The 23,266-nt window shown below is 36.9% G+C and overlaps 1 protein-coding gene across 1 annotated transcript in view; it reads left to right on the forward strand.

Moving 5' to 3' along the window:
- Nucleotides 1-326: 326 nt before the first annotated feature.
- GARS1 (glycyl-tRNA synthetase 1) overlaps nt 327-23,266 on the forward strand; it is a 47,249-nt gene continuing 24,309 nt past the window's right edge. The window contains exons 1-7 of the mRNA XM_079151157.1: nt 327-613; nt 10,472-10,573; nt 11,318-11,420; nt 13,016-13,157; nt 14,759-14,847; nt 15,231-15,307; nt 20,789-20,934. Coding sequence (XP_079007283.1) covers nt 392-613; nt 10,472-10,573; nt 11,318-11,420; nt 13,016-13,157; nt 14,759-14,847; nt 15,231-15,307; nt 20,789-20,934 — 881 coding nt within the window. The 5' untranslated portion in view covers nt 327-391. The remainder of the gene's footprint in view (nt 614-10,471; nt 10,574-11,317; nt 11,421-13,015; nt 13,158-14,758; nt 14,848-15,230; nt 15,308-20,788; nt 20,935-23,266) is intronic.

Consider the following 23,266-nt stretch of genomic DNA (forward strand, 5'->3'; position numbering starts at 1 on the left):
AATAGAACGAGAAGCCCATGCCCAAATAGCTTTGCCCCAGCTTGTCCGTTGGACAGGCTCTTGCTTTGAAGGTTCTGGCGCATCTGGGTTTGCAAATCTCAGGAAGAGCTGTGTGCTTTAACGTTCACCTTACTGGGGTAGCTTCACGCATTTCTGAGCACCTCGCTTCGCTCCCAGCCTTCCCGGCGCCCGCGGGGAAGAATCTCCTCGCCGGCCCTTCCGGGTTCCGTGTCGAATCTGCGGGCGCGGATCGGCGCCGCGGCGCGGGGTGGGGAATGTGCGGCTGCGCGCGCGCCACGGCGTTTACGCGGCGATTTCATCATGCTCCGGGCCGGGCCGCGCGCGCCGCTTCCGCCGCCGCCCCCTCCGGACCGCCCAGGGCCGCCGGCTCATGCCCTCTCTGCGCCCGGCGCTGCTTAGAGCCTTCCGTGCTGCTCTGCTGCTGTCGCTGCCGCCGCGGCGCCCCGTCCAACCCTCGCCCTCGCTCCGCCGGCCCCTCGGCACGCCCGCCAGCTCCCAGACCTCCGTCCCCGCCGCCGCCTCCCGGAGCAGCATGGACGGCACCGGGGCAGAGGAGGTGCTGGCACCTCTCAGGCTAGCTGTGCGCCAGCAGGTACCGGCATTTTACGCCCCATATCAGCCCCCGGCTTTCCTCCGCGGCTCCCCTCCTGCTCACCCTTCCCTCCTCCTTAAGCCCCCGCACCGCGCCGGGCACCTTTGTTTTTTCATCCTCTGGCGTCTTCCTCGCCTCCCCCACTTTAGACCCAAGTCCCGGTGCGGCAGCCACCTCCCTTCCAAGGACCCGCGTCCTCCGCTCCTTGGATAATTCCCTCTCCTCCTGATCTGTTCTCCTTTCCCTGCCCACGTTCTGTGTCTGGGATCTGTGACCCTTCGGTTCTCCTCGTGTCCTCCGTGCGTAACCTTAATTTCAGTTTGCCAGGCTCTGCTGTGCTCTTTGTGCACCCACCTCGGGTGGCCAGCTTCCTAATTCTTTCCCAGGTCAGTGATGAGCTGAAGGTGCCTGTTCTCCCACCTTCGACCAGACTCTGATCTTCAGGATGCTTTGGATGTTGTTTCCTCCTTTTCATCTCTGAAGGAAGCTTCAGTGCTTAGCTAGCCGAATGACCGGCTGAGAAAATGAAGAGTTGGGACGTGGGAGTAGGGAGGCGTCAAACTTGCTTTTCTATTAACGATGTGAATCCCTGACCCTTTCCTCTTGTCATCTTTTCTGACTTTTGAAAATGCCATCTGGAAGCAGCGAGCTTAAAGAGTGGAAACCTGGGAGACTGTGAATGAATGTGCTTAGTTACTCGATGAAGTCAGCCATCCTTAACTATGGAGCATTTTCAAATTTCATTTTGCGGAAGGGAGGGGTGGTTTCATGGGCTGGAGGACTTGGTGATTTGATAAAAGGCCTCCTTCTCTTAGAGCACTCGCATGGAGATCAAAATTTCGAGAGGGCAAGAAAAAGATGAGTTCAGATGAGTCTCACATCAAACTAGGTAAAACCAGAAGATTGCAGTAGGACCCAGGGATCTATGACCTACTAGTAGTAAACACCAAACGAGTTTCTCCTGCACTGGCGCCTGATGCAATAATTTGCCTTAGCTTCGGAGGGTGGAACCCTATCTCAGAAATAACTCACTGGGGGCATAACTGCCGCAAATTGATTAAGTTCTGCCACTTTGCAGTCTCTACTTTCTAGTCTGAACCTGATTTGTTTTATAGATTTTTTTATTTTAAAATTTCACCGTGTTATTTTCTTCTTTTTTGTACGCATCAGAACACTGTATGCTTATTCTCCCTTCATCCATTCTCTCCTCCCTAAATAAAATTAGGTGTGGTTCCTTTGTCTTTACTGTAACTCTTCAATTTTTTTTTTTTAATATCCTTTCTTAGAAGGGAGAATACATCTAATTTAGAAAAAAGCACAACCCAAACCCCTCCCTCTGCCACGTTTGCCTGGAACTGCAGTGCAAATTATCCATCTGTACTTACAGTGAGTCTGGTTAACTGAAGTAAACTTTGATCAAGTAACAGCCTTCCCATGCTACTCTTATCTTTTTTGCATATTGATTTGTGAATTTTGTGTATTGTTTATGTTGGCTTGATTGTTTTTTGTACTTTTTTTCCTGATTGAGTTAATTTATGTAAGTTGGTTTGGGTTCTCTTTCTAATTTTGTAGGACCACACAAATATCAGTTAATTGCCTGGAACTTTGAATCATACTGAGACAAGTGCCAGTTGGAAGGAATTTAAAAGTCATCTAATTAACCCCCTCCTATTTTTTTGCATATGAGGAAATGAGACACTGTCACCCCTGTTCCTTTTACATATTTCCATTGTGAAGTTTGTGCAGTTGAAAGGGAGTGGATTTTTGAAGATGCTTAAGGACTGTTTTGGTTAATGGCATGTGTTTCATATAAATCTGCTACTGTGGAAGATGAATGATGTGAGATTGTTACTTCAAGAAAACAACTGGTAGTATTGGTGCCCAATCATAAAATTTAAGGTTTTAGGAAATTATAGAATTTTGGGAAAATTTAACTTTGAGGTTGGCAGCTTCACAGTATTTGAAGACTCTTTTCTTTTTGTTTTGTTTTTTCAGTACTGGGGATTGAATCTACTACTGAGTTATACTCAGTACTTTTTATTTATTTTTGTTTTTTTATTTTTATTTTTTATTTATTTATCTTTTTGTGGTGCTGGGGTTTGAACCCAGGGCCTTGTGCTTACAAGGTAAGCACTCTACCAACTGAGCTATATCCCCAGCCCTTGTTTTTATTTTGAGGCAGGATCTAAAATAATTTGCTAAGTTTCCCAGGCTGACTTTGAACTTGCCATCCTCCTGCTTCAGCCTCCCAGATTTCTGGGATTACAGTATGAGTTGCAGGACCTGACTTAAAGAATTTTGATGAGGTGTGGGGTTGTAGCTCAGTGGTAGAGTGCTTGTCTCCCATGTGTGGGGCACTGGGTTTGATCCTTGGCACCATATAAAGATAAATAAATAAAAAAGGGTATAAAAATGTGATTAGGTGAACAGTGATATTAATAAATGGGTATTTTTAAATATTGTATATTAAGTGGATTAATATTTGGAAGATCTGCGTAAGTCATTTAATCAGTATTTTCCAAATGACCAGTTTAGTGCAATGTTATGAAATCAGATTTCCATTTAAAGGATCCATTCAAAGATAGCATTCATGAACTTAATGTAACAGTATAAAAAGTTTAGTTCTATTTTTTTTGTGTTAGAAATAACTTAAGTTACTACTTGTCAGAATTTTGATGTAGTATCAAAGAAGAATAATCACAGTGAATTCTTTTCTCATCTGAAGAGACTTTTAAAATTCTACTTCCTTTTCCAACTCTGTATGATTTTCTTAATATTATTTACTCAAAATACCATATTGCAAATAAGTAGATATGAGAGTCTAGTTCTGTTCTATTAAGTTAGAAATTAAGAGTTGTGAAATTATAAAACTATAATTCTCACTATTTTAGAAAATAGTGGTTTTTTCATAATATGTTATTTTTTATACATGTTAGCATATATTGAGATTTTATTATTTTGAGTGAATTAATAAATTTTTAAAAATTTCTATTTTAATTTCTAACACCTGTGCTCCTCTGCTTACAACGGGATTGTGTCCTGATAAACCCATTGTAAGTTGAAAATGTGTTCGATACACACTTAGCCTACCCAAGAATATTCTAACTTAGCAACACTAGCAACACAGCATGCTGTAGAGTGTAGGTTGTTTACCCTTGTATTCTTTGACTGATTGGGAACTGCAGCTCTATATTTTTGTCCAGGAAAAGATAGGAACTCAAAATTTAAAGGACTGTTTCTGTTGAATGCATATCACTTTTGCACCATTGTTAAGTCAAAATAATTTAAGTTGAACTATCTTAAGTCAAGAGCTGGCTGTATAGTAAATATTGATAAACAAAAGCTTTTGGGGTCCTCAGTGATTTTAACAGTGAAAAGGGGCCTTGATACTACAAAGTTTCACAACCTCTGCTTTCAGACAATGGAAGTATCTGATTCCTATTAAAAAAGACAGACTTGGACTGCTGTCTCCAAATCTCCCTGAAACTCCTTCCCCCAGCCTTGTTTCCTTTCTAATCTGGGGTTTCTTCCTACACTGCCACTGTCTCCACTTTTCTCATTTTCCATTCCATCTTCTGCCCACTGCACTGTCTTTGACCTTCTCCAGTGCCTTTGCTTCGTATCCTAAGGGATACTGATCACACTTTATCCATTTCAGCATTTAGTTGTTGACCACTCTGCTGGTTTTCTCCCCACTTGGCTTTGTCCTAATGTTAAGTGAGATTAAGTAGTTGAAGGAATGTGACTCTTGGTGCAAGCTGGACCTGTAGAGATGACTTACCTGATCTAGATGTTCAGGGAGGAACTGGTGTAGAGATTTGGTCCAGCTTTCAGTGTATTATTATCTGGACTGAAAAGGCCACTCAAACTATTTAGGTGGGTGTGGCGTGAAGCTATAACAAAGTAACTACTATGAGAAGAAGAACCAAGAAGCCTTTTTTTTTTAAATCTAAGGTGGAATTTGTCAAGATAGGAAAAGTTTTGAAGAATTTTTTGATGAGTTTTCTTTATACCCCTGCCTGTTTTTGTGTTTGTCACTAAATACTGATGGCAATGTAGCCTAATAATTCAGTAAGTGTAGGCTCTGAAGTTGTATTTCCAAAGTTTAGATCTTGACTTTTCTGTCATTAGGAAAATGACTTAACTTTTTGGTAGTTCATCATCTGCAATATGGAAATGGAGTTTGAAAAGTTAAAATGAGAATTTGTGCAAAGTGCTGAGAATGCTGCCCCGTATATTATAAGTACTTGGTGAGATGTTAGGTATTTATTGGATGCCGTACTATCAAACACTGCTGGCATGCAACCACCTATTTTCTTATGATTGTCAGTTTGAGAATATTTGAACCTATATAAGAAAATTGATATTTCTGAATTTGGTGAGATGATAGAAATGCCTTTTTAAATGATTCTTGAAGGCGGTCTCTCACTGATGATTTATTGTCTAACATTAATGAATAGATGTGTAGATAATATGAATGTGTTTCAGCACATTTAAAATTTTCATTTAAAAATTTCTTTGTTTTTTTGCATTATTGGAGATTGAACTCAGGAGTGCTGTACCACTGAGCTCCTAGCCCTTTTATTTTTAATTTTGAGAGAGTTTCTCATTAGGATGTTCAGGCTGGCCTTGAAATTGTGAAACTCCTGCCTCAGCCTCAAAAATAATTAGAAACCAGGAATCCTTAACTATGTTCATGTCAAGGATACCTTCAGTTTTTTTTTTTTTTTTTTTTTGGTACTGGGGATTGAACCCACAGGTGCTTAACAACTGAGCCACATCCCCAGCCTTTTATGTGTGAATATGCACACAAACACACACACACACACACACACACACACACACACACACACAGACACACACACATATATACATATATATTTTTTTTTAGTTGTTGATGGGTCTTTATTTATTTATATATATGTGGTGCTGAGGATTGAACCCAGGGTGTTACACATGCCGGGCAAGCACTCTACCACTGAGCCACAACCCTGGCTCCAGTACCTCTAGTTCTTTTGTTTTTAGGATCCGATCATTATAAATCATGATTCTAATCCACTATTGAGAATAAATATGAATATTTCTTTTCTTCACTGGGATATTAGAGATGATGAACTCCATGCAGGACTCATTATTCTCATGTTATTTCTATGTTGTAGCTGGCTTCTGCTTGAACCTGTGTGCCTAATTCTGTGCCCAAACCTTAAAAGACAAAAAGTCATTTAGGGGAGTGAAATAAAATTTTTTCTTACCTGTTTACTTGCAGTCTTGTTTGCCCATTCCCTTTGAGAAGCTTGAGGAGGAAATGACACACCAAGGAGTTGGAGAGAGGGACTTGCCTACTTCTTTGACATTCAGAAAGAACTACAACCATGCCTTCAGAGCAGAAGCTCATGTAGGCTTCTTTTCCCCATCAGAAAGGGCTGTTGGTGAATACTTAGGAGTTAGGTGTTTTGACAGGAAGAGGAAGGGAAAGAACCCCTGGGAGAGTAAGGAATAAGCCAGTAGTGCTAAATACTTATAATAATAAGATGCAATGAAGTTAGAGGGTGCTTGGGGTTGTTGCTTTGCCTAAAAAGATTAGGATAATAGAATAAAAACTGCAGGTGTAACAGGCCAGACTAATTTGAATATGACAAGAGAATGGGGTATAATTAAATCCTTGGTTCGCTACTGAATCAGACTCGGGTCCTCTTTTTATACCAAATGTTTTAAAATTCCTCATTTCCATTCTTAGTGACATTCATACAAAATATCTACCTAAATTTAATTAAACAAAAATGTGTACAACAAGAACACAAATAATAATAATAAATGCTATTTAGGATGTGAGAGAAAAGGTACACACATACATTGTTGGTGCAACTGCAAATTATTATAACCACTCTGTAAAGCAGTATGGAGATTCCTTAAAAAACTAGGAATGGAATCATCATATGAACCAGCCATCACTACTCCTCATTGTTTATCCAAAAGGACTAAAAAATAATATAGCAATACAGCCACCTCAATGTTTAGAGCAGCACAATTCAAGAGAGCCGAATTATGTCAGCCCAGATTCCTGTGAATAGATGAATGATTAAGAAAATCTGATATATGCACATAGTGGAGTTTTACTCATCCATAAAGAAGAATAAAATTATGGCATTTGCTGGTAAATGAATGGAAATGGAAAACATTATATTAAATGAAATGTTAGTCCCATAAAGTCAAGGGCCAAATTGTCTGTCTTGTGGAAGCTAGAGCAAAATAAGGGAGAGCAGGAGGGGAGGATCTGATATCACAAAGATGTAAGGAAAATCAGTGAATAGGAGGAGGAGATTGAAAGGGAGGGAAGAGGGATAGGAAAGGAAAGAAAATTCAGAATGAATTTAACAAAATCACACTATATGTATATATAAATATTCTACAGTAAGTTGCATTTTTATGTATAAGTAGAAAGAACCAATCAAAAATGAGCAAAAGGAAGATCAGTAGAGTAGAGGAAGGATAACAGGGAGGAGAAGGCAAGAAGGGATTGAAATGAAATTCCATGCAGGTATGATTATATCAAAATGAACCCAACTACTATGTATAGGATAATGCTCTAATAAAAAATGTACAAATAATGGTGTAAATGCAATAAATATGTATTTTGGTATATAAATTCTGCATGCGACTCCACTGAGAGTTAAAATGCAGTAAGCATTTGCTTATACCTGTGTTTAGATTTACTCTGAATGCAGTTGCTATAAATATGTACCGATAAGGTATATTGTTGGTGGCTTAGATACAAGCAGCATTGGTAATATGTTGTGTTTTATTTTCTCAAGTAATGAATGACTTTAATGAATGACTTTTTCCTTGAAGATTGAACAACTCTTGGTAAAATCTCAAACAAGAGTCTTCTTTTAAATTACATCTTCTTGTCAGCAACTCCAGAGACCGAGGCAGGAAGATTGCAAGTTCCAGGCCAGCTTCAGCAATTCAGCAAGAACCTGTCTCAAATAAAAAGGGCTGAGGATGTTGTTCAGAAATAGAATGCTCCTGTGTTCAATCCCCAGTCTCACACACACACACAAACACACTCACACACACAAACACACACATTCCTGGAAGATGCAATGCATGTTAAAACTGTGGAAAGATGCTTCTGACAATTTCTTCACCTCCTGACTGGGACATTCTAAAAAGTGTGAGCTGTGGAAGAGGGTGACTCATTGGAGGAAGGGAGTCAGTGGGAACTTGGAAAATGATGACAGCTCAGGAAAAGGTGATGATGGGCCCTTCCTTCAGAGGAGCAGAGGTTCGGGTAGGAGGAAAGGGGGACTGGTTAGAAAGTATAGAGGGGAATAAGGACATCTGTCCATCGTCCAGTCCTTGATGAATGTGGGAGGAAAAACAGCCTCTGCTTGAGAGTTCCAAGGGGAATAATGTCCCCGAGGAGCAATTGTCAGGTTGGGATATTTGGAAATGCTTCAAAAGATGGGGTAGAATGTCATTAGGTGCAAGGAAGTACTTACTGGGTTAGAGAATAATCATTGAAGATACAAAGTAGAAAAGGTTACCAAATCAGGGATGGCTTTGTGTTTGTGAAATAAGGCTTATTAAATGACAGAGAAATAACATGAATTAGGGTAGTTTGGAGCCAGGCCTAATGTTAGTGTGGACACCTTTGGGTGGGAGATAAACTGTAATCTTGTAGCAACCTAGTCTATTAGGAGTATAAGGGGGAGATTATATTGGAAATTTTGAAGTGAAAATTACCAGATGTTGGAGCTTAAGAAGGATAACTTGACATATCCTTTTTGAAAATAGTAGATTTTATAACCATTATCAGATGGAGAACATAAGCAGAAGGAAATAATCCATTTTGAAACAAATTGGGTGTGAAGTATATATGGCCACACACAATTGAGTTGCTTTTTTAGCATAATAACAGCTATTATGTTTTGTATTTCTGCTATTAGGTGCTACAAAAATACTTTATTTAATTAAAGTGTTTCATTTTCCTCCTTTTTTTTTTGCTACCAGGAATTGAACCCAGGGGTGCTTAACCACTGAGCCACATCTCCAGCCCTTTTTAAATTTTTTGAGACAGGGTCTTGCTAAGTTGCTTCGAGCCTTGCCAAAGTTGCTGAGGCTCTTTGAGCTTGCGATCCTCCTGCCTCAGCTTCCCAAGCAGCCGGGCTTGTAGGTGTTGCCGCCGCACCCAGCTTCATTTCCTTCTTATAACAGTCCGATTAGCTATCATTATCATCTTGATTTTATAGTTGAGGAAGCTCAAAGATGTTTTCAGCTTGCTCATGGTTTCATGGTTAGTTGATCAGGGATTGCATCCAGGTCTTCAACACATCTTAAGCACTTTATTTTGGGGGGCGGGGTGGGATGGGGATTGGCTTTTTAAAAAGTTTTTATTTGTTTTAATTAGTTATACATGAAAGTAGAATGCACTTTGATACATCATATATAATAATAGAGTATAATTTCTCATTCTTCTGGTTTTTCATGATCTAGAGCCCTACCAGTTGTATAGTTATATATGTACGTAGGTTAATGATATCTGATTCTTTCTCCTATCCTTTCTACCCCCATATACCCTCCCTTCTCTTCACTCCCCTCTACTTAATCTAAAGTAACTCTATTCTTCCCTAGCCCACCCCCATTGTGAATTAGCATCTGCATATCAGAGAAAACATTCAGACTTTAGTTTTTCATCTCACCCCAGTCAGAATGGCAGTTATCAAAAATATAAACAACAATAAATGTTGGCGAGGATGTAGGAGAAAGTTATGCTTGTACATTGCTGGTGGGACTGCAAATTGGTACAACCATTGTGGAAAGCAGTATGGAGATTCCTCAGAAAACTTGGAATGGAACCACCTTTTGACCCAGCTATCCCACTTCTCATTTATACCCAAAAGACTTAACTCAGCCTCTTACAGTAATGCAGCCACATCAGTTTTTATAGCAGCTCAATTCACAATAGGTAAACTATGGAACCAACCTAGATGCCCTTCAACAGATGAATGGATAAAAAAATATGATATATGATGGAATATTACTCAGCCTTAAAGAAGAATGAAATTATGGCATTTGCAGGTAAATGGATGGAACTGGAGAATATCATGCTAAGTGAAATAAGCCAGTCTCCCAAAACTTAAGCACTCTGTTTCACTATAGCTTATCTACATGTGGATTTTTGTTTTGTGTATTTGCATTTTCCAGTGCTTCCTGAATCTGAGAATTCATGTATTTGAGCAGTTACAGAAAATTTCATTATTGTTTTCTGAAATTTTGCCTCTTAAATAATTTCTTTATTCTTCTGCATTTTGGTTTAACTCTCAGACTTTTTCTTCTATTTACCTCTTGTATTTTTAAACTGCATTTTTGTACTGTTCTGGGTAATTTCTCTAGGACTGTCTCCTAGCTCACTAATCCTCTCTTCAGCTCTGTCCAATCTGCTCTTTGACCATTTCTATCAGTTTTCAATTTCAGTGATTCATTTCCATGTGATCTATATGAGTCTTTTTCAAAACTGCCACCTTCTTTACCCCCTTTCCCATTAAAATTCACCATGTGAGCTCATAGTTGTTAACTTGTCTGTGTATTCTTGGTTTATAAATGCTGAGAGCAGAGACCTTTAGTTATTCATTCCGACCTTTTACATAATAAATGCTTTTAATTGTGTTATTCTTTTACAGGTGTTTTATTGAAAGGCATGCTTAAAAACACATTCTTGCTAGGGGTAGTGTTCAGTGGTAGAGAACACTAAGTGCAAGACCCTGGGTTCCATTCCTAAGACTGCAAAGAAACAATATTCTAATGTTTCTTGACTCCTGGAACCAATCCTAAATGTAGATTCTGTTTTTTGGCTAGGGAGATCTTGTTCGAAAGCTGAAAGAAGATAAAGCACCCCAAGTGGATGTAGACAAAGCAGTGGCTGAGCTTAAAGCCCGGAAGAGGGTATTGGAAGCAAAGGTGAGTCTTGGTGTGCTGAAATAGGAACCTAAGTAGGTATATGAGTGCTCCTCTTTATTTAATCTCTTTGGGTGGGAGAGACCTAGAAAAGTTTCTAAACAAGTGTCACTTGATTTATCTATTTTTGTCTAGAAGGCCTTTTCCTCCTGTACTTGGCACACTACTCATCCTTTGAAAGTATAACTCAAAAACATCATCTTTTCTCTAAAGCCTTCCTGAGCCCTGATTCTCCCCACCTGAACCTACCTCCCAGATCCTACGCTCAGTATCCTTCATGAATTCCCTGGAAAGCATTGTGCTCTTTTTTTTAAATGAATTTTCCTAAATGTAGAAATAATGTTTTTGTTGTTTTTATCTGTCTCGTACCAGCTCCAAGCCTTTCAAAACAGTAAACCTCCTATAGCCAAATTTAGTAGTTTGAAGTTTTAAAGTCACCAATTTACTATACAGATCAACTCAAATTTTAGATACTGATGATATTGCTTGCCAGTATCTACATCTTAGTACTTAGTTTTATAATCTTGAAAATGATCATATATGTTCCTGAGTAATTAAGTGAAGGTATCTTTTCTGTTACTAAAGGGTGAGAGGAACCAAGGCTTCCATTTTTTTTAACTTATCAAAATATTGTCTATTTGATAAATTTTATATTGAATTTTACTGAGGAGTTAACTAAATTCCAATTTATAAGTTCAAATTACCATTCACTTGTACAATCTTAAAAAAAACTTTTTTTTCTTACAGGAGCTGGCATTACAGCCCAAAGATGACATTATAGACAGATCAAAAATGGAAGATACCTTGAAGAGGAGGTTTTTCTATGATCAAGCTTTTGCTATTTATGGAGGTAGGGGATTAATGATAGAACACTTTTATGGTTAATGGCTTTAACCTCAACTAGCCAGGTGGCCCTCTGCTGCTCCTAAGTCTCTACCACATTTTAAGAAGAGTGAATAATTGCATAAATACACAGATACATCAAATGTTTAGTATGTAGGCCCTCAATGAGTCCCCATATCCTAAAGGAAAAAGTAGTCTTCAAGAATAAATGGGACAGAGAGAACAGACAACAGGAATTACACCAGATGGTAACTCTGAACACACAAAAGCAAAATATCTACAAGTCATGTGCTTGATCTGGTAGTGTTGGCTAGCCATACAGTGCCTCTCCACACACGGGCATGGATTCTTCTCTCTTCTCTTCTCTTCTCTTTTCTTCTCTTCTCTTCTCTTCTCTTCTCTTCTCTTCTCTTCTCTTCTCTTCTCTTCTCTTCTCTTCTCTTCTCTTCTCTTCTCTCTCTTCTCTTCTCTTCTGTGTGCTTGTATGCTTGAGTGTATGTTCGTGAGTGTGTGAGTGAGGGTGAGTGTATATGTGTGCAAGTGAATATATGAGTGTGTTAGTGTGTGAGTGTGTTTGTGTGTGAGGGAATATATGTGTGTATTAGTGTGTGTCTGAATGAAAGTGTGTATATTTGTGAGTGTGTGTTGAGCCTGTGTGTGAGTATATCTGTATGTATGAGTGTGATTATGCATGTTTGTGTGGGTATATACCTTTGTGAGTGTATATATATGAATGTGTATTTGTGTGTGTTTGTGTGTGTATATGTTTATATGTATGTGTGTGTATATGTGTGCATGTGTGTGTGAGTGTGTCAGTGTGGGGGAGTATGTGAGCATTGCTGAGTGTATTTGTGAGACTATTTGTGAGTGTGTGTATGTGAGTGTGTGTCTCTGAATTATATGTGAGTGTGTAACTATGTGAGCATATAAGTATGTGTGAGCATGTATGACTAAGTATTCAGTGTGTTGAGTATGTGAGTGTAACTGTATCTGAGTGTGAGCATGTAATTGTGTAAGTATGAAAGTGTAAGCATGTGTATAAGTGTACAAGTATGCAAGTGTTTAAGTATGTAATTGTGTAGGTGTGTATGTGTAAGCATGTAATGTGTGTATGGGTGTAAGTATATGAGCATGTAAACATAATCATGCAATTGCATAATTGTGTAAGTGTATGTGTGTGAGCATGTAAGTGCACACATGTGCAAGCATGTAAGTGTGCAAACACGCACCTGTGCAAGATGCACCTGCGTAAGTATATTAAGCATATGAGTGTGTATGCATGTATAAGCATGTTGGTGGCTTAGATATTAGCAGCATTTACTATGACAGAAAACTATAATCTGCTTCCTGTGTGGGGGGGAATTTCTGTTGCTTTCAATATGGAACTAGTCCTACTTGAAATTACAAATATAAAAATAGTAAACAGACTAAGATTTTAAAATTTTACTTCTGTCAGCTGGCTGGAAGGAAGACTTAAGTATTGAGAGATTTGAATTGTTGACTTTAAAACCTTTTCATGGGGTATATGTGAAGTCTTACAGGTATTAGTTTCTCATGTTACCTTGTTTTTATTGGTTTGGAGTAACAGCTTGTATTTTACAGGTGTTAGTGGTTTGTATGACTTTGGGCCAGTTGGGTGTGCTTTGAAAAACAATATTATCCAGACCTGGAGGCAACATTTTATCCAAGAGGAGCAGATTCTGGAGATTGACTGCACCATGCTCACCCCTGAGCCAGTTTTAAAGTAAGATCCTACTTTGTGCAGGTTCTTTAATATACATATTTAAGTAACTTTCTGCTTACAAAAACCACCTATGTTCATGTAGAAAATTTGGAAAATACTAAAACAAAGAAAGAATATGCCTTAGGTTTATCCTTTCTCTTTTCTTTCTGTATGTTCCTGTGTATTTGTTAGCAGCACACTGGCTTTATCTTGTAATTTAGGCACACATTTACTCATGTCACTAAATACTGGTCTGAAGTATTTTTAATGACAGCAGAGTGTTCTGTTTTGTGGATGTGCCATAAGGTAGTGCCATATTGTAGGCATTTAAGGTGCTTGTCAGTTTCTACTGCGCTACACGTGCTGATAGGTAGATTTTTGTGTATATCTTTGATTATTTCCTTAGTATAATTTCTCAGAAATTCTGAGAAAACGTTTGTAGGCATTTTCAATAAAATACTTATTTGTATTGAAGTTCCAGAGCAGTTCTATCAACACTGTTGAAAGGGCAGGAATTTTTAACATTTTGTGTCTCATTGTTGTTCATTTAATGTTACATGGCAGAGAGGTAATTTTATTATTATTAACATCTTTTAGGATCGTTTAATTTCACCCAATTATGACAAGAGGAATTCCTGATGATAGATCTTTAAGATCATGATTTTTGGGAGTGTAGCTCAGTGTTAGAGTGCTTGCCTACTATCTGAGGCCCTGAGTTTGATCTCTAGCACTACAAAAAAACACAACAGACAAACAAATGAACAGAATCCTAGGACTGCCTTTTTTTTTTTTTTAAGCTTTATTGTATTTTTTTAATACCTTTATTTTTATTTATTTGTTTTCATGTGGTGCTGAAGATTGAACCCAGTGCCTTGCATATGCCAGGCAAACACTCTAACACTGAGCTGTACCTTCCAGCTCTGTTTATTTTTTTAACTACTTGTTCCACTAAAAGGAACTAGGTAGTGATAATATCGGTGTCAGTACAGTTTTCAGTGGTAGAAAACTTACCTTAATGTTGTTTTATGCTTTGCTGTCATGAATTAACTCTTGGTTATTCACATTCCTAATGATTTTGACCTTTGCTTAGATCACTAATAATAAAGGCATGTTATATATGAATTGATCCTGAAACATAGTACTGACTTTATGACAGTTTGTGAAAAAGTATAATCTAGTTAATATCTTTTTTCATAAGTAAAGGAAGAACTTGGGAGAGGCTGAGAATAGATTTGAGGAAGAGTTTCCTCTGGCATACATTACTATTTCTCATGGATACATTATTATTACTGATATGGGAGCTTCCATCTTTGGGATATACAATTATGTACACATATTATAGGGGGATTGTCCTTTGTTTTCAGTGCTGGGAACTAAACCCAGGTCCTGGTGCATGCTAAGCAAGTGCTCTGCCATTGAGCCACACACCCAGTCCATAACATTACTTTCCTTTTGTGTGGGTGGGGAGGGCAACAGGAACTGAACTCAGGGCCTTGCATATGCTAGATAAACACTCTACCACTTATTGGGGGGGGGGGGTTGTCTTATACTGTGTATTAATTCTATCTATGTGTATTAATTTGTATGAAAATGACAAATGGGCTTGGTGTTTGTTAATTTAGGACCTCTGGCCATGTAGACAAATTTGCTGACTTCATGGTGAAAGATGTAAAGAATGGAGAATGTTTTCGGGCAGACCATCTATTAAAAGGTATGGTTCTTCATCTCTGTCAAACAGTACGAGTGATCACGATAAAGCGTTTAGGTTAAACTTGTTTTCTCAAAAAATTTTCCATTAAATTTTTTTATTGGGACAGGGATGAAAACATAAAAGTAGTAAAGTGAACAGATCTTAAGTATACAGAGCAAGTCCCTAATTAAAAAAAAAAAAAAGTTGTCTGCAGATAATAGTGTTTCTAATTAGTAAATTAATCTAGAGAGTATCTTGACAGTCCCCATAAAAGCAGCTGTAGGACTCTTTAAGTTAAGAATGTTATCCTTATATTTGTTTTTTAATTGTCCAGCATTGAAACTTAAAATGTATTGTCCCTTTCCCCATTGGTTGAAATTGACATGTCAACACCTTTTTTATAGCTCACTTACAGAAATTGATGTCTGATAAGAAGTGTTCTGCTGAGAAGAAATCAGAGATGGAAAGTGTCTTGGCCCAGGTGAGAACTTTAGAGATGCTATCAGAGTCCCCTTGGCTAGATGCTGTCTTTCGTTCTGCATCTAATAACTATTGAATTCCACATTGTGCAGACCCTGGACAGTCATAAATAAACAGTTTAACTCCATCCCTCATAGCTTCCTGTTTTTTGTTTTCTTGTCTCTTTGGTTTAAGCCTTTGTTTCAGGCAAAACTGACAAGTCAGTGTAAATAGGCATTCAGTTTGTGTCTTCTCTAAAACATGTTTTCTGGACTTAATAGCTAAAACCAAAAGAGTCACTGGGGATGAATAGTGTTCAGTGTTGGTGTGGAGATTTTGGGGCAGATAACTTCATGAGCACTCCCTTGTCAGCCACCTGATCTGCTTCAGGTTGGTTGTCCCTAACTTTGTGCTATTCTTAGAACCTGATGAAGAAGACTACTGCTTTTCTGCCTTTTCCCCCAGTTTGCCTGTAGACCTAAAGTATTATAATTATTTAATTTGACAAATTTTAGGGGTGGCAAAAAGACATAGAGATTATTTATTCTGACCTTTTACCAAGTGCAAGAGTTCCTTCTATATTAAAAGTAGTCCTTAATTCTTTTTTTGGGTTCACAGACCACTTTAAAAATATGATAAGGAAACTGATAGTATAGCTCAGTGATAGAGTGCTTGCTTAGCATGCCCAAGACCCTGGATTCAGTCCCCAGCACTGAAGGAAAAATAGATTTAAGAGTATGATGAAAATTGCATTATCATCTTCCTAGGAAGATCCACATAGCTGTTTGTATATGTTACTGGTTTCTCACCTTTTAGCTGTTTCATGTAAGCAAAGTACATTAGTCTAAAACTACATTCAGTCATGAGTCTACTGAGGCTCACTTTTTAAATTTTATTTGATTCATTGGATGAAAAACAGCTTTATATTTACACTTCTTTTCTTTACATTGACATATCTGAAGCTAAAACTAGGACTTCCTAACATTTTGCCTTTTACTCTTGGAAATTACTGGTTACATTTTTACTGTTGCCCTATTTTTTTTTTTTAACTTGCGAATTTTTCTCTGAGATACCTAGTTTTCCAACATTGAGAAATTCTGTTCTTCATTTAAATTTTAGACTTTCTTAATCTGGCTGATGAATCATCTGCCAGTTTATTTCAGTCCTCGTGAAGTGCATTTTATCTCTTGCTTGAAGCTCATTGTTTTAGTATTATTACTCATGGTTTAGAAAATCATTTGTTATATTTTGATGCTGTTATAGTCACACATTCATTTTATTTCCTCCTTTTCCAAAGTTATAGCCTCTGTTAGAAGAAAGAAAAGATGCCTCATATTATTCTCAAGTTTTTCTATTTCCCATTCCATATTTCAGAGTTCGATTTTGTGTGTGTGTGTCTTTGAGGGACTTTGATCTTAGTTCATTAGTTTCCAAGTAAATTGTCAAAATGGAGAACCAGTTGACTTGATAAATCATAGTTTTACCATTGATGTTCTGTTTCTGGGTCTAGGAGAGCAGTCTGTTTGTTTTATGATTTGCCATAAGTACATATGTATACAGCTGTATAATTCTCCATGAAAAATAATGGACCTATGGAAAATGGTATAGTGCTTGGAAGCAGCCCCAGTTGGCTTACTGGCCAAAAACCATCTGTTGTTGAGCATAGAATAGTGTTTGCTGTGTTTGTTCATGCCTGAGACTCCTTTTCAGTCCTGTGAAACTTAATAGTTTCTTTTAAGGGCACTGCGTCTTCTCTGTGATAAGAAAAGCTCTGCTTCTGTTATGTGTATTTAACAGCTTAGAATCAATTCTTGTTTATATTTTTCTGTCTTTTTTTTTAAATTTTTTTTCCGTACTGGAGTTTGGACTCAAGGGCACTCTACCACCAGGCTACATTCCTAGCCATTTTTAAAAAAAACTTATTATTTTGTGATATGGTCTCAGTTGTGGAGGCTATCCTCCTGTCTCAACCTCCCATGTTGTTGGAATTATAGGTCTGTGCCTCTGCATCTGGCTGTCTTTTTTTGCTGATGCATTTTTGAATGTTCTAGTTTGTAAAATCGTTTTTAAACTTTTTATTATGAAAACTTCAAAACATAAAAGTGGAAGATACAATAAATGCATGTGCAGTCATCATTCTGATATCAAACAATTTCACATTTAGTTGAATCTGTTCCCCATTTACTTCCCTGGCTTCTCCCTGAGCTTTTTGAAGATCTCAAAAACACTGTTTTATTTCACTTGTAAATATTTCATTATACATAAAAGATAAAAATCCTTTAAAAATGAAGATTAATGCTTTTGCCTTGGGAAATACTAATAATTTTAATATCATATTAATTATTGTTTACATTTTCCTGGCTGATTGCATTATTAAGTGCTGTTAAACATATTCATCAGTTTCTGTATTAACTTTAGAGACTGACCAGATATCTGTGGCAGTACATTTAGTGATTTTATGTGCTTCTGAATGGTTATCACTTCTGTGAGCTGCAGCCATTGATGACCCTTGTCTGGATCCATTAGTTGATTAGAGGTTCCAAAATGGTTTTTTGTCATTCCGTTATTATTCTAGAATAGCAGAAAATGGGAAAACATTTTTATTCACTGTTTCTTTGAGACTCCATTTGTGAAAAAAAGTGAAAACACCTGCTTAATCCATTTCCACGTCTTATTGTAACTGTTTTATTGATTCCCTAGCATCCTTAAAAAATGCACAGTGAGTTCCTGCCTGCCTTTCCCTCTTTCTCTTCTTTCTCTGAGTTAGATTAAAACATTTGATCTTTTTCGGTTAGTTGCAGTTATTATCCTTACTGGTGGTTAAATTGTCCAGTCTTTGGCTCTCAGGACTTGTCTGCTAAGTGCTTTTGATGTGACCTTGTAGTAGTCTTTGATAACTCCCTTGCTTTTAAGTATGATAATTGTAGGCTTATCTTGTACATTTCCTGTCCCAGACTTGGAACAGGCTGGACCATTTCTCAAAGGACCCTGGTCCTTATTAGTGGAGATGGTATTAGTCATTGATTCTAGACCTTTTCAGTAAACTGAGCCAGGGAATTCTCATTTTTTAAAGGTAAAATCATCATGAATTGATATTGAAACTTCTACTTAAAGTTTTTATGGTATTTTACTTTATTAATCTTAAATTTCTATTTTCTTTACCCACACCAAAAATACCAGTTCTGTGCAACACCAACATAATTATTAATGTTTTATTCCCCACTGTATACATTAACATTCTCAGAATAACAATATCAACATCACCATCAATAATATGAATATATGGGGGGCTGGGGTTGTGGCTCAGTGGCAGAGCGCTTGCCTAGCACATGTGAAGCACTTAGTTCTGTCCTTAACACCACATTAAAAAAATAAAATAAAGTCATGCTGTCCATGTACAACTCCAAAAAATAAAAATAATAATATGAATATTAAAAATAATATAAAAATCACTTTGTTCTTTCTTTTCAAATACCAGAAGTATTCGGTTAGTCCTGCGGACTCACATCTGTGTTTAAAGTCATGTGTTAGTCATTCTCTGTCATTAGGTCACAAGCTAGTTTCTCAGTGTGTGTATTTTGTTTTCTGCTCAATTTTTAGGTTTTCATTTTTTAAATTTAAGTTTGTATTATAATTACATCAAATTTTTTGACTTCAAAGTTAAATTTTAAAAGCAAATTATATTCAAGTAGATACACTGTCTGTTCCTCTTCCCTCTATCTTATTCCCTTCTCACCCTCTGTCTCATTCCCTTCTCAACACATAGGAAAGCAGGTTTTAACTTAAAAAATCTTTTTATTAGCAGGATGTAAATAAAGACATAGATATGTGTATACCTCCCTTTTTAGGTAAATGATAGGATTCCACATATACTTTCCTTAACCATGGTTTTTTCAAATAAAAATATATCCCACGGAGCACTTCATAGTATAATATAGAGATATTCCTTATTCTACTTTATAGCTGCATAATTCTGCATTGTGTGCATGCAGTTTATATCACTAGTTCCCTGTTAGTGGACATTTTGGCTCTTTCCCCTCCTGTCTGTTACAGATAGTGCTGCATTGAATAGCCATGTGCTTACATGTTTCATGTTTTTACTATTGTATCTTTGGGATAGATTCCTAGAAATGGAATTTCTGGGTCAAATGGTAAATGCAAATGCAATTTATTGAATATTGTCAAATTCCCATCCATTGGGATTTTGATTCCTCTCTGTATCCTCAGAATATTTTTCTTCCTGATTTCTTTTTTCATTATGTCTTTTATTGAAAAGTGCTATGTGTTCTTGAATTGTCTGGGAACCAGAAATGTTCCTTAAGCAATTTGACTTTCCCTTTAAGTAGGAAGCCCAGCTTACATTTGTGGTGTTTGTATCTTGAAGGTCACTGAAACTGTGTTCTCATTGATCCACCTTTCTGGGTAGCGGCATGAAGTATGGTATTTTGTGAATACTCCCTAGAAATTGTTAACAGTAGAATCTAGAATATTAAAGTTTAAAATCGTTCATTCAAATCTGGAACACGTGGTTAGTGTGAGTTGATTTTTTTGTGGAGTGGAAATTGAGGGGAGCAAATAAAACTTGTAGTAGTCTCTCTTTATTGGATAGGTGCTGTGTGCACCAGACCCTGTGCTGTGTAATTTTGCATGTTTTATTTATTCTTCATGGTAGCCCTTCACTGTGGGGTGAATTCTATTTTTCCCATTTTATGGATAAGCAAATGAGATTCAGAGAGGTTAGGTAAAAACTTGATCTTGAGTCACAGAACCTGTTAATGGTACCGTTGGAAGAGTTGTCCAGCTCTTACTGACCCCAGAGCCTCAGCTCTCATGCCATAGTTGATTAAATTATTTTATTTTTATTAGGAGATTTTTTAAAAAGGCTTTTTAAGTATTCTTTACTGTTAGATGGTTTGTCAGTCATTTGAAATTGTTGAATTGGCGCTCATACATCACTTTGGCATTGATTGTCTTGAATGGTATAGAATGTGCAGTACACTGGAAAATGCAGAGGTGAATAAGACACAGCTTTTTTACTTTTACCTAAGGAACTCAATAGTATCTAGTGGAAAAAGATATAAACACATTTAATTATTTGACAAGGAAATGAGCGTCTTAAATTTGTTCACAGTGGTAAAATACAACTTTTTAAAACTTATTTATGTGATTTTAGGTTCTTGCCAACCAATAACTATTATAATTGAACAAGAGTTCTAGCTGCCTAACTTCCTTTCTTTTTTTCTTCCTTTAGTCCATTGTGAAATGGTAAAGTCATGAGTTTTAGGTCAGTCCCAGAAAGGTCTTCATTTTTTTGCTGGTAAACAGAAAGTGTGTAAACTGGTTATAGTTTTAATGTGACTGTCTTGAAGTTTAGGTAAAATCTGATGTTCTTGAATTTTGTGTGTGTTGTAGCAGTGGAATGAATGAATTATATGTAATAGTTTTCTGATGCTTTGTTTTCTTTGTCTTTTTTCACTAATTATTGCCTTGGTGAATTCTTTAGCTTGATAACTATGGACAGCAAGAACTTGGAGATCTTTTTGTGAACTATAATGTAAAATCCCCCACTACTGGGAATGATCTATCCCCGCCAGTACCTTTTAATTTAATGTTCAAGACCTTCATTGGACCTGGAGGAAACATGCCTGGGTATGACAATTTATTTGTGTAACCAAGTTATTAAAATGGCTTGTAATCAAAGATAAATATCAATGCTGTGAAGGAAAAAAATTTGAAAAGTGATGTACAGAAAGTGCAAATGAAGATATTAAAGAGAAATGACAGGCATATTTTAAAATTTTATTCTTATAATTCTTAATATAATCTTTTTCCATGTGTATTTTTTTTAAACTATGAAATAAATACAAAAGCCTGATTTTTTAGTTTTGACTGCATAGGGCAGAAGGGCAAAGAATGATGTTGATTGTCATTGAAGGTAATGCTGAAGTGTACTTTAGAAACCATTTAGTTTAGCACAGCTGTCCAGTGGAACTTTCTGCAGTGATGGAAATGTTGTAATCTGTGCAGTCCAATATGCTAGTCACTAGGCATGTGTGATTGTTGGGAACTTGAAATGAAAGTAGTGCTTCCGAGGAATTGAATTTTAAAATTTATTTTATTTTAATTTGATTGATAGGTACTGGGGATTGAACCCAGGGCTCAGGGTGCTTTATTATTGAGCTACATCCCCAACCTTTTCTTTTTAACTTTTGAGATCAGGATCTCACTCAGTTATTTAGGGTCTCACTAAGTTGCCAACGCTGGCTTCAAACTTGGGATCCTGCTTTAGCCTCCAGAGTCACTGGTATTACAGGTGTGTACCACCACTCTTAATGCTTTTTAATTAAATTTAAATAGACATGCGGCTAATAACCCATCATTGAACATTTTAGTTATAACCTATTGATTTGAAAGTTGAGGTTTTTTCACAGAATAAGCAAAGCTGGACAGTTTATAATGTGATCCGGAATTGGAAGCTGTTTCTCCAGATTCTTGGTCCACTGTTAAAAAACACAGCCAGTGATTCATTTTATAGTGTCAGATATTTTTTCTATCAACTTGTTTTAGAATAAGTTTAATTTAATTTTAATTAATTGTGACAAAATGGCCACGACTTTTTTTTAAAATAAGATAGCAGGATGAGCTGAGCTTGGTGTAGCCTGCCTATAATCCCATTGACTCAGGAGGCTAAGACTGGAAGATCACAAGTTTGAGGCCAGTCTTGGGCAATTTAGTAACTTATTTTAGAACCCATCTCAAAATAAAGGGATGGAGATGTAGCTCAGTCGTAAAGTGCCCCTGGATTCAATCCCTAGTACCAAAAAAAAAAAAAAAGAAAGAAAGGAAAAGATGCCAGGTTGATTTGGGATATTTTGTGGAAAAAGCCAATGGTAAACTTTGCATTTTGATAGTACATAGAGATTTTATAAAATGATATGAATTCTCTAACCCAGACAGTTCTTTCCTGGAAATTTACCTAGGGAAATAATTCAAAAGGAAAAGAAACTATACTTATAAGGAACATATAAATTAAAAGTATAAATAATCTACTTATCCATTAATTTGAGAGAAGTTAAAGAATTATAATAAAGTAGATCATTGTAATATAATACTTTGCTACTGTTAAATGTAATATTTTTTTACAATTATTTAGAAAATAAGTGAAAGAAGTAACACATAATTTTATACATACCATGTATTAATGTGCATATAAACTGTAGCTGTTTATATTTGGATGAAATCTGGAAAGAACCACAAAAATGAAGAGTGGTCATGAAAGTGAAAAGAGATTAAAATTTTAAGTATCTGCTTTCTTGGTTTTTAACGTTGTTTTAATAACACTTATTTGGAAGTAGGCCATTGAGAACACTTTCCTAGTGGGTGTTTTGCATAGAATATATCCTGTGAAATTGAGGTGAGGGCAATGATAAGGGTGTGTTTTTTTTTAACTACTTAAAATATGAAGAAACACAGAAGTCTTTGTCTGAAAATAGAAAATACTGCAGAGAATAAAATAATATGGGAATTCTTGAAAATATCCTGACTTGGTGGGATGATGTATATGTTAAATGAACTCAAAATGTTAAGCCTTAGTGCATATTGACTTCGTTTTTGGTCCCACAGTTATGTTTTATTATGTGGATTAAAAGAGGTGTTCTTAAGTAGTAGTCTTGCTGGGCATGGTGGCACACACCTGTTATCCCAGTAGCTTGGGAAACTGAGGCAGGAGGATCTGGAGTTCAGAGCCACTTTCAGCAACCTAGTGAGGCCCTAACCAACTTAGTGAGACCCTGTCTCTAAACAAAATGTAAAACAAAAAGGCTAGGGATATGACTCAGTGGTTAAGTACCTCTGGATTTAATTCCTGGTACCAAAAAAAAAAAAAAAAAAAAAATGGAGATCTTATTTTTGGAGGGAACCAAAATTATCTTAGTCTGCCTCTACGCAAAGGTTTGCTCAAGAGGACATCATCAGAGGTTTA

The sequence above is a fragment of the Sciurus vulgaris genome (genome assembly GCF_902686455.1).
Source record: "Sciurus vulgaris genome assembly, chromosome: 8".
Taxonomy (NCBI): Eukaryota; Metazoa; Chordata; class Mammalia; order Rodentia; family Sciuridae; genus Sciurus; species Sciurus vulgaris.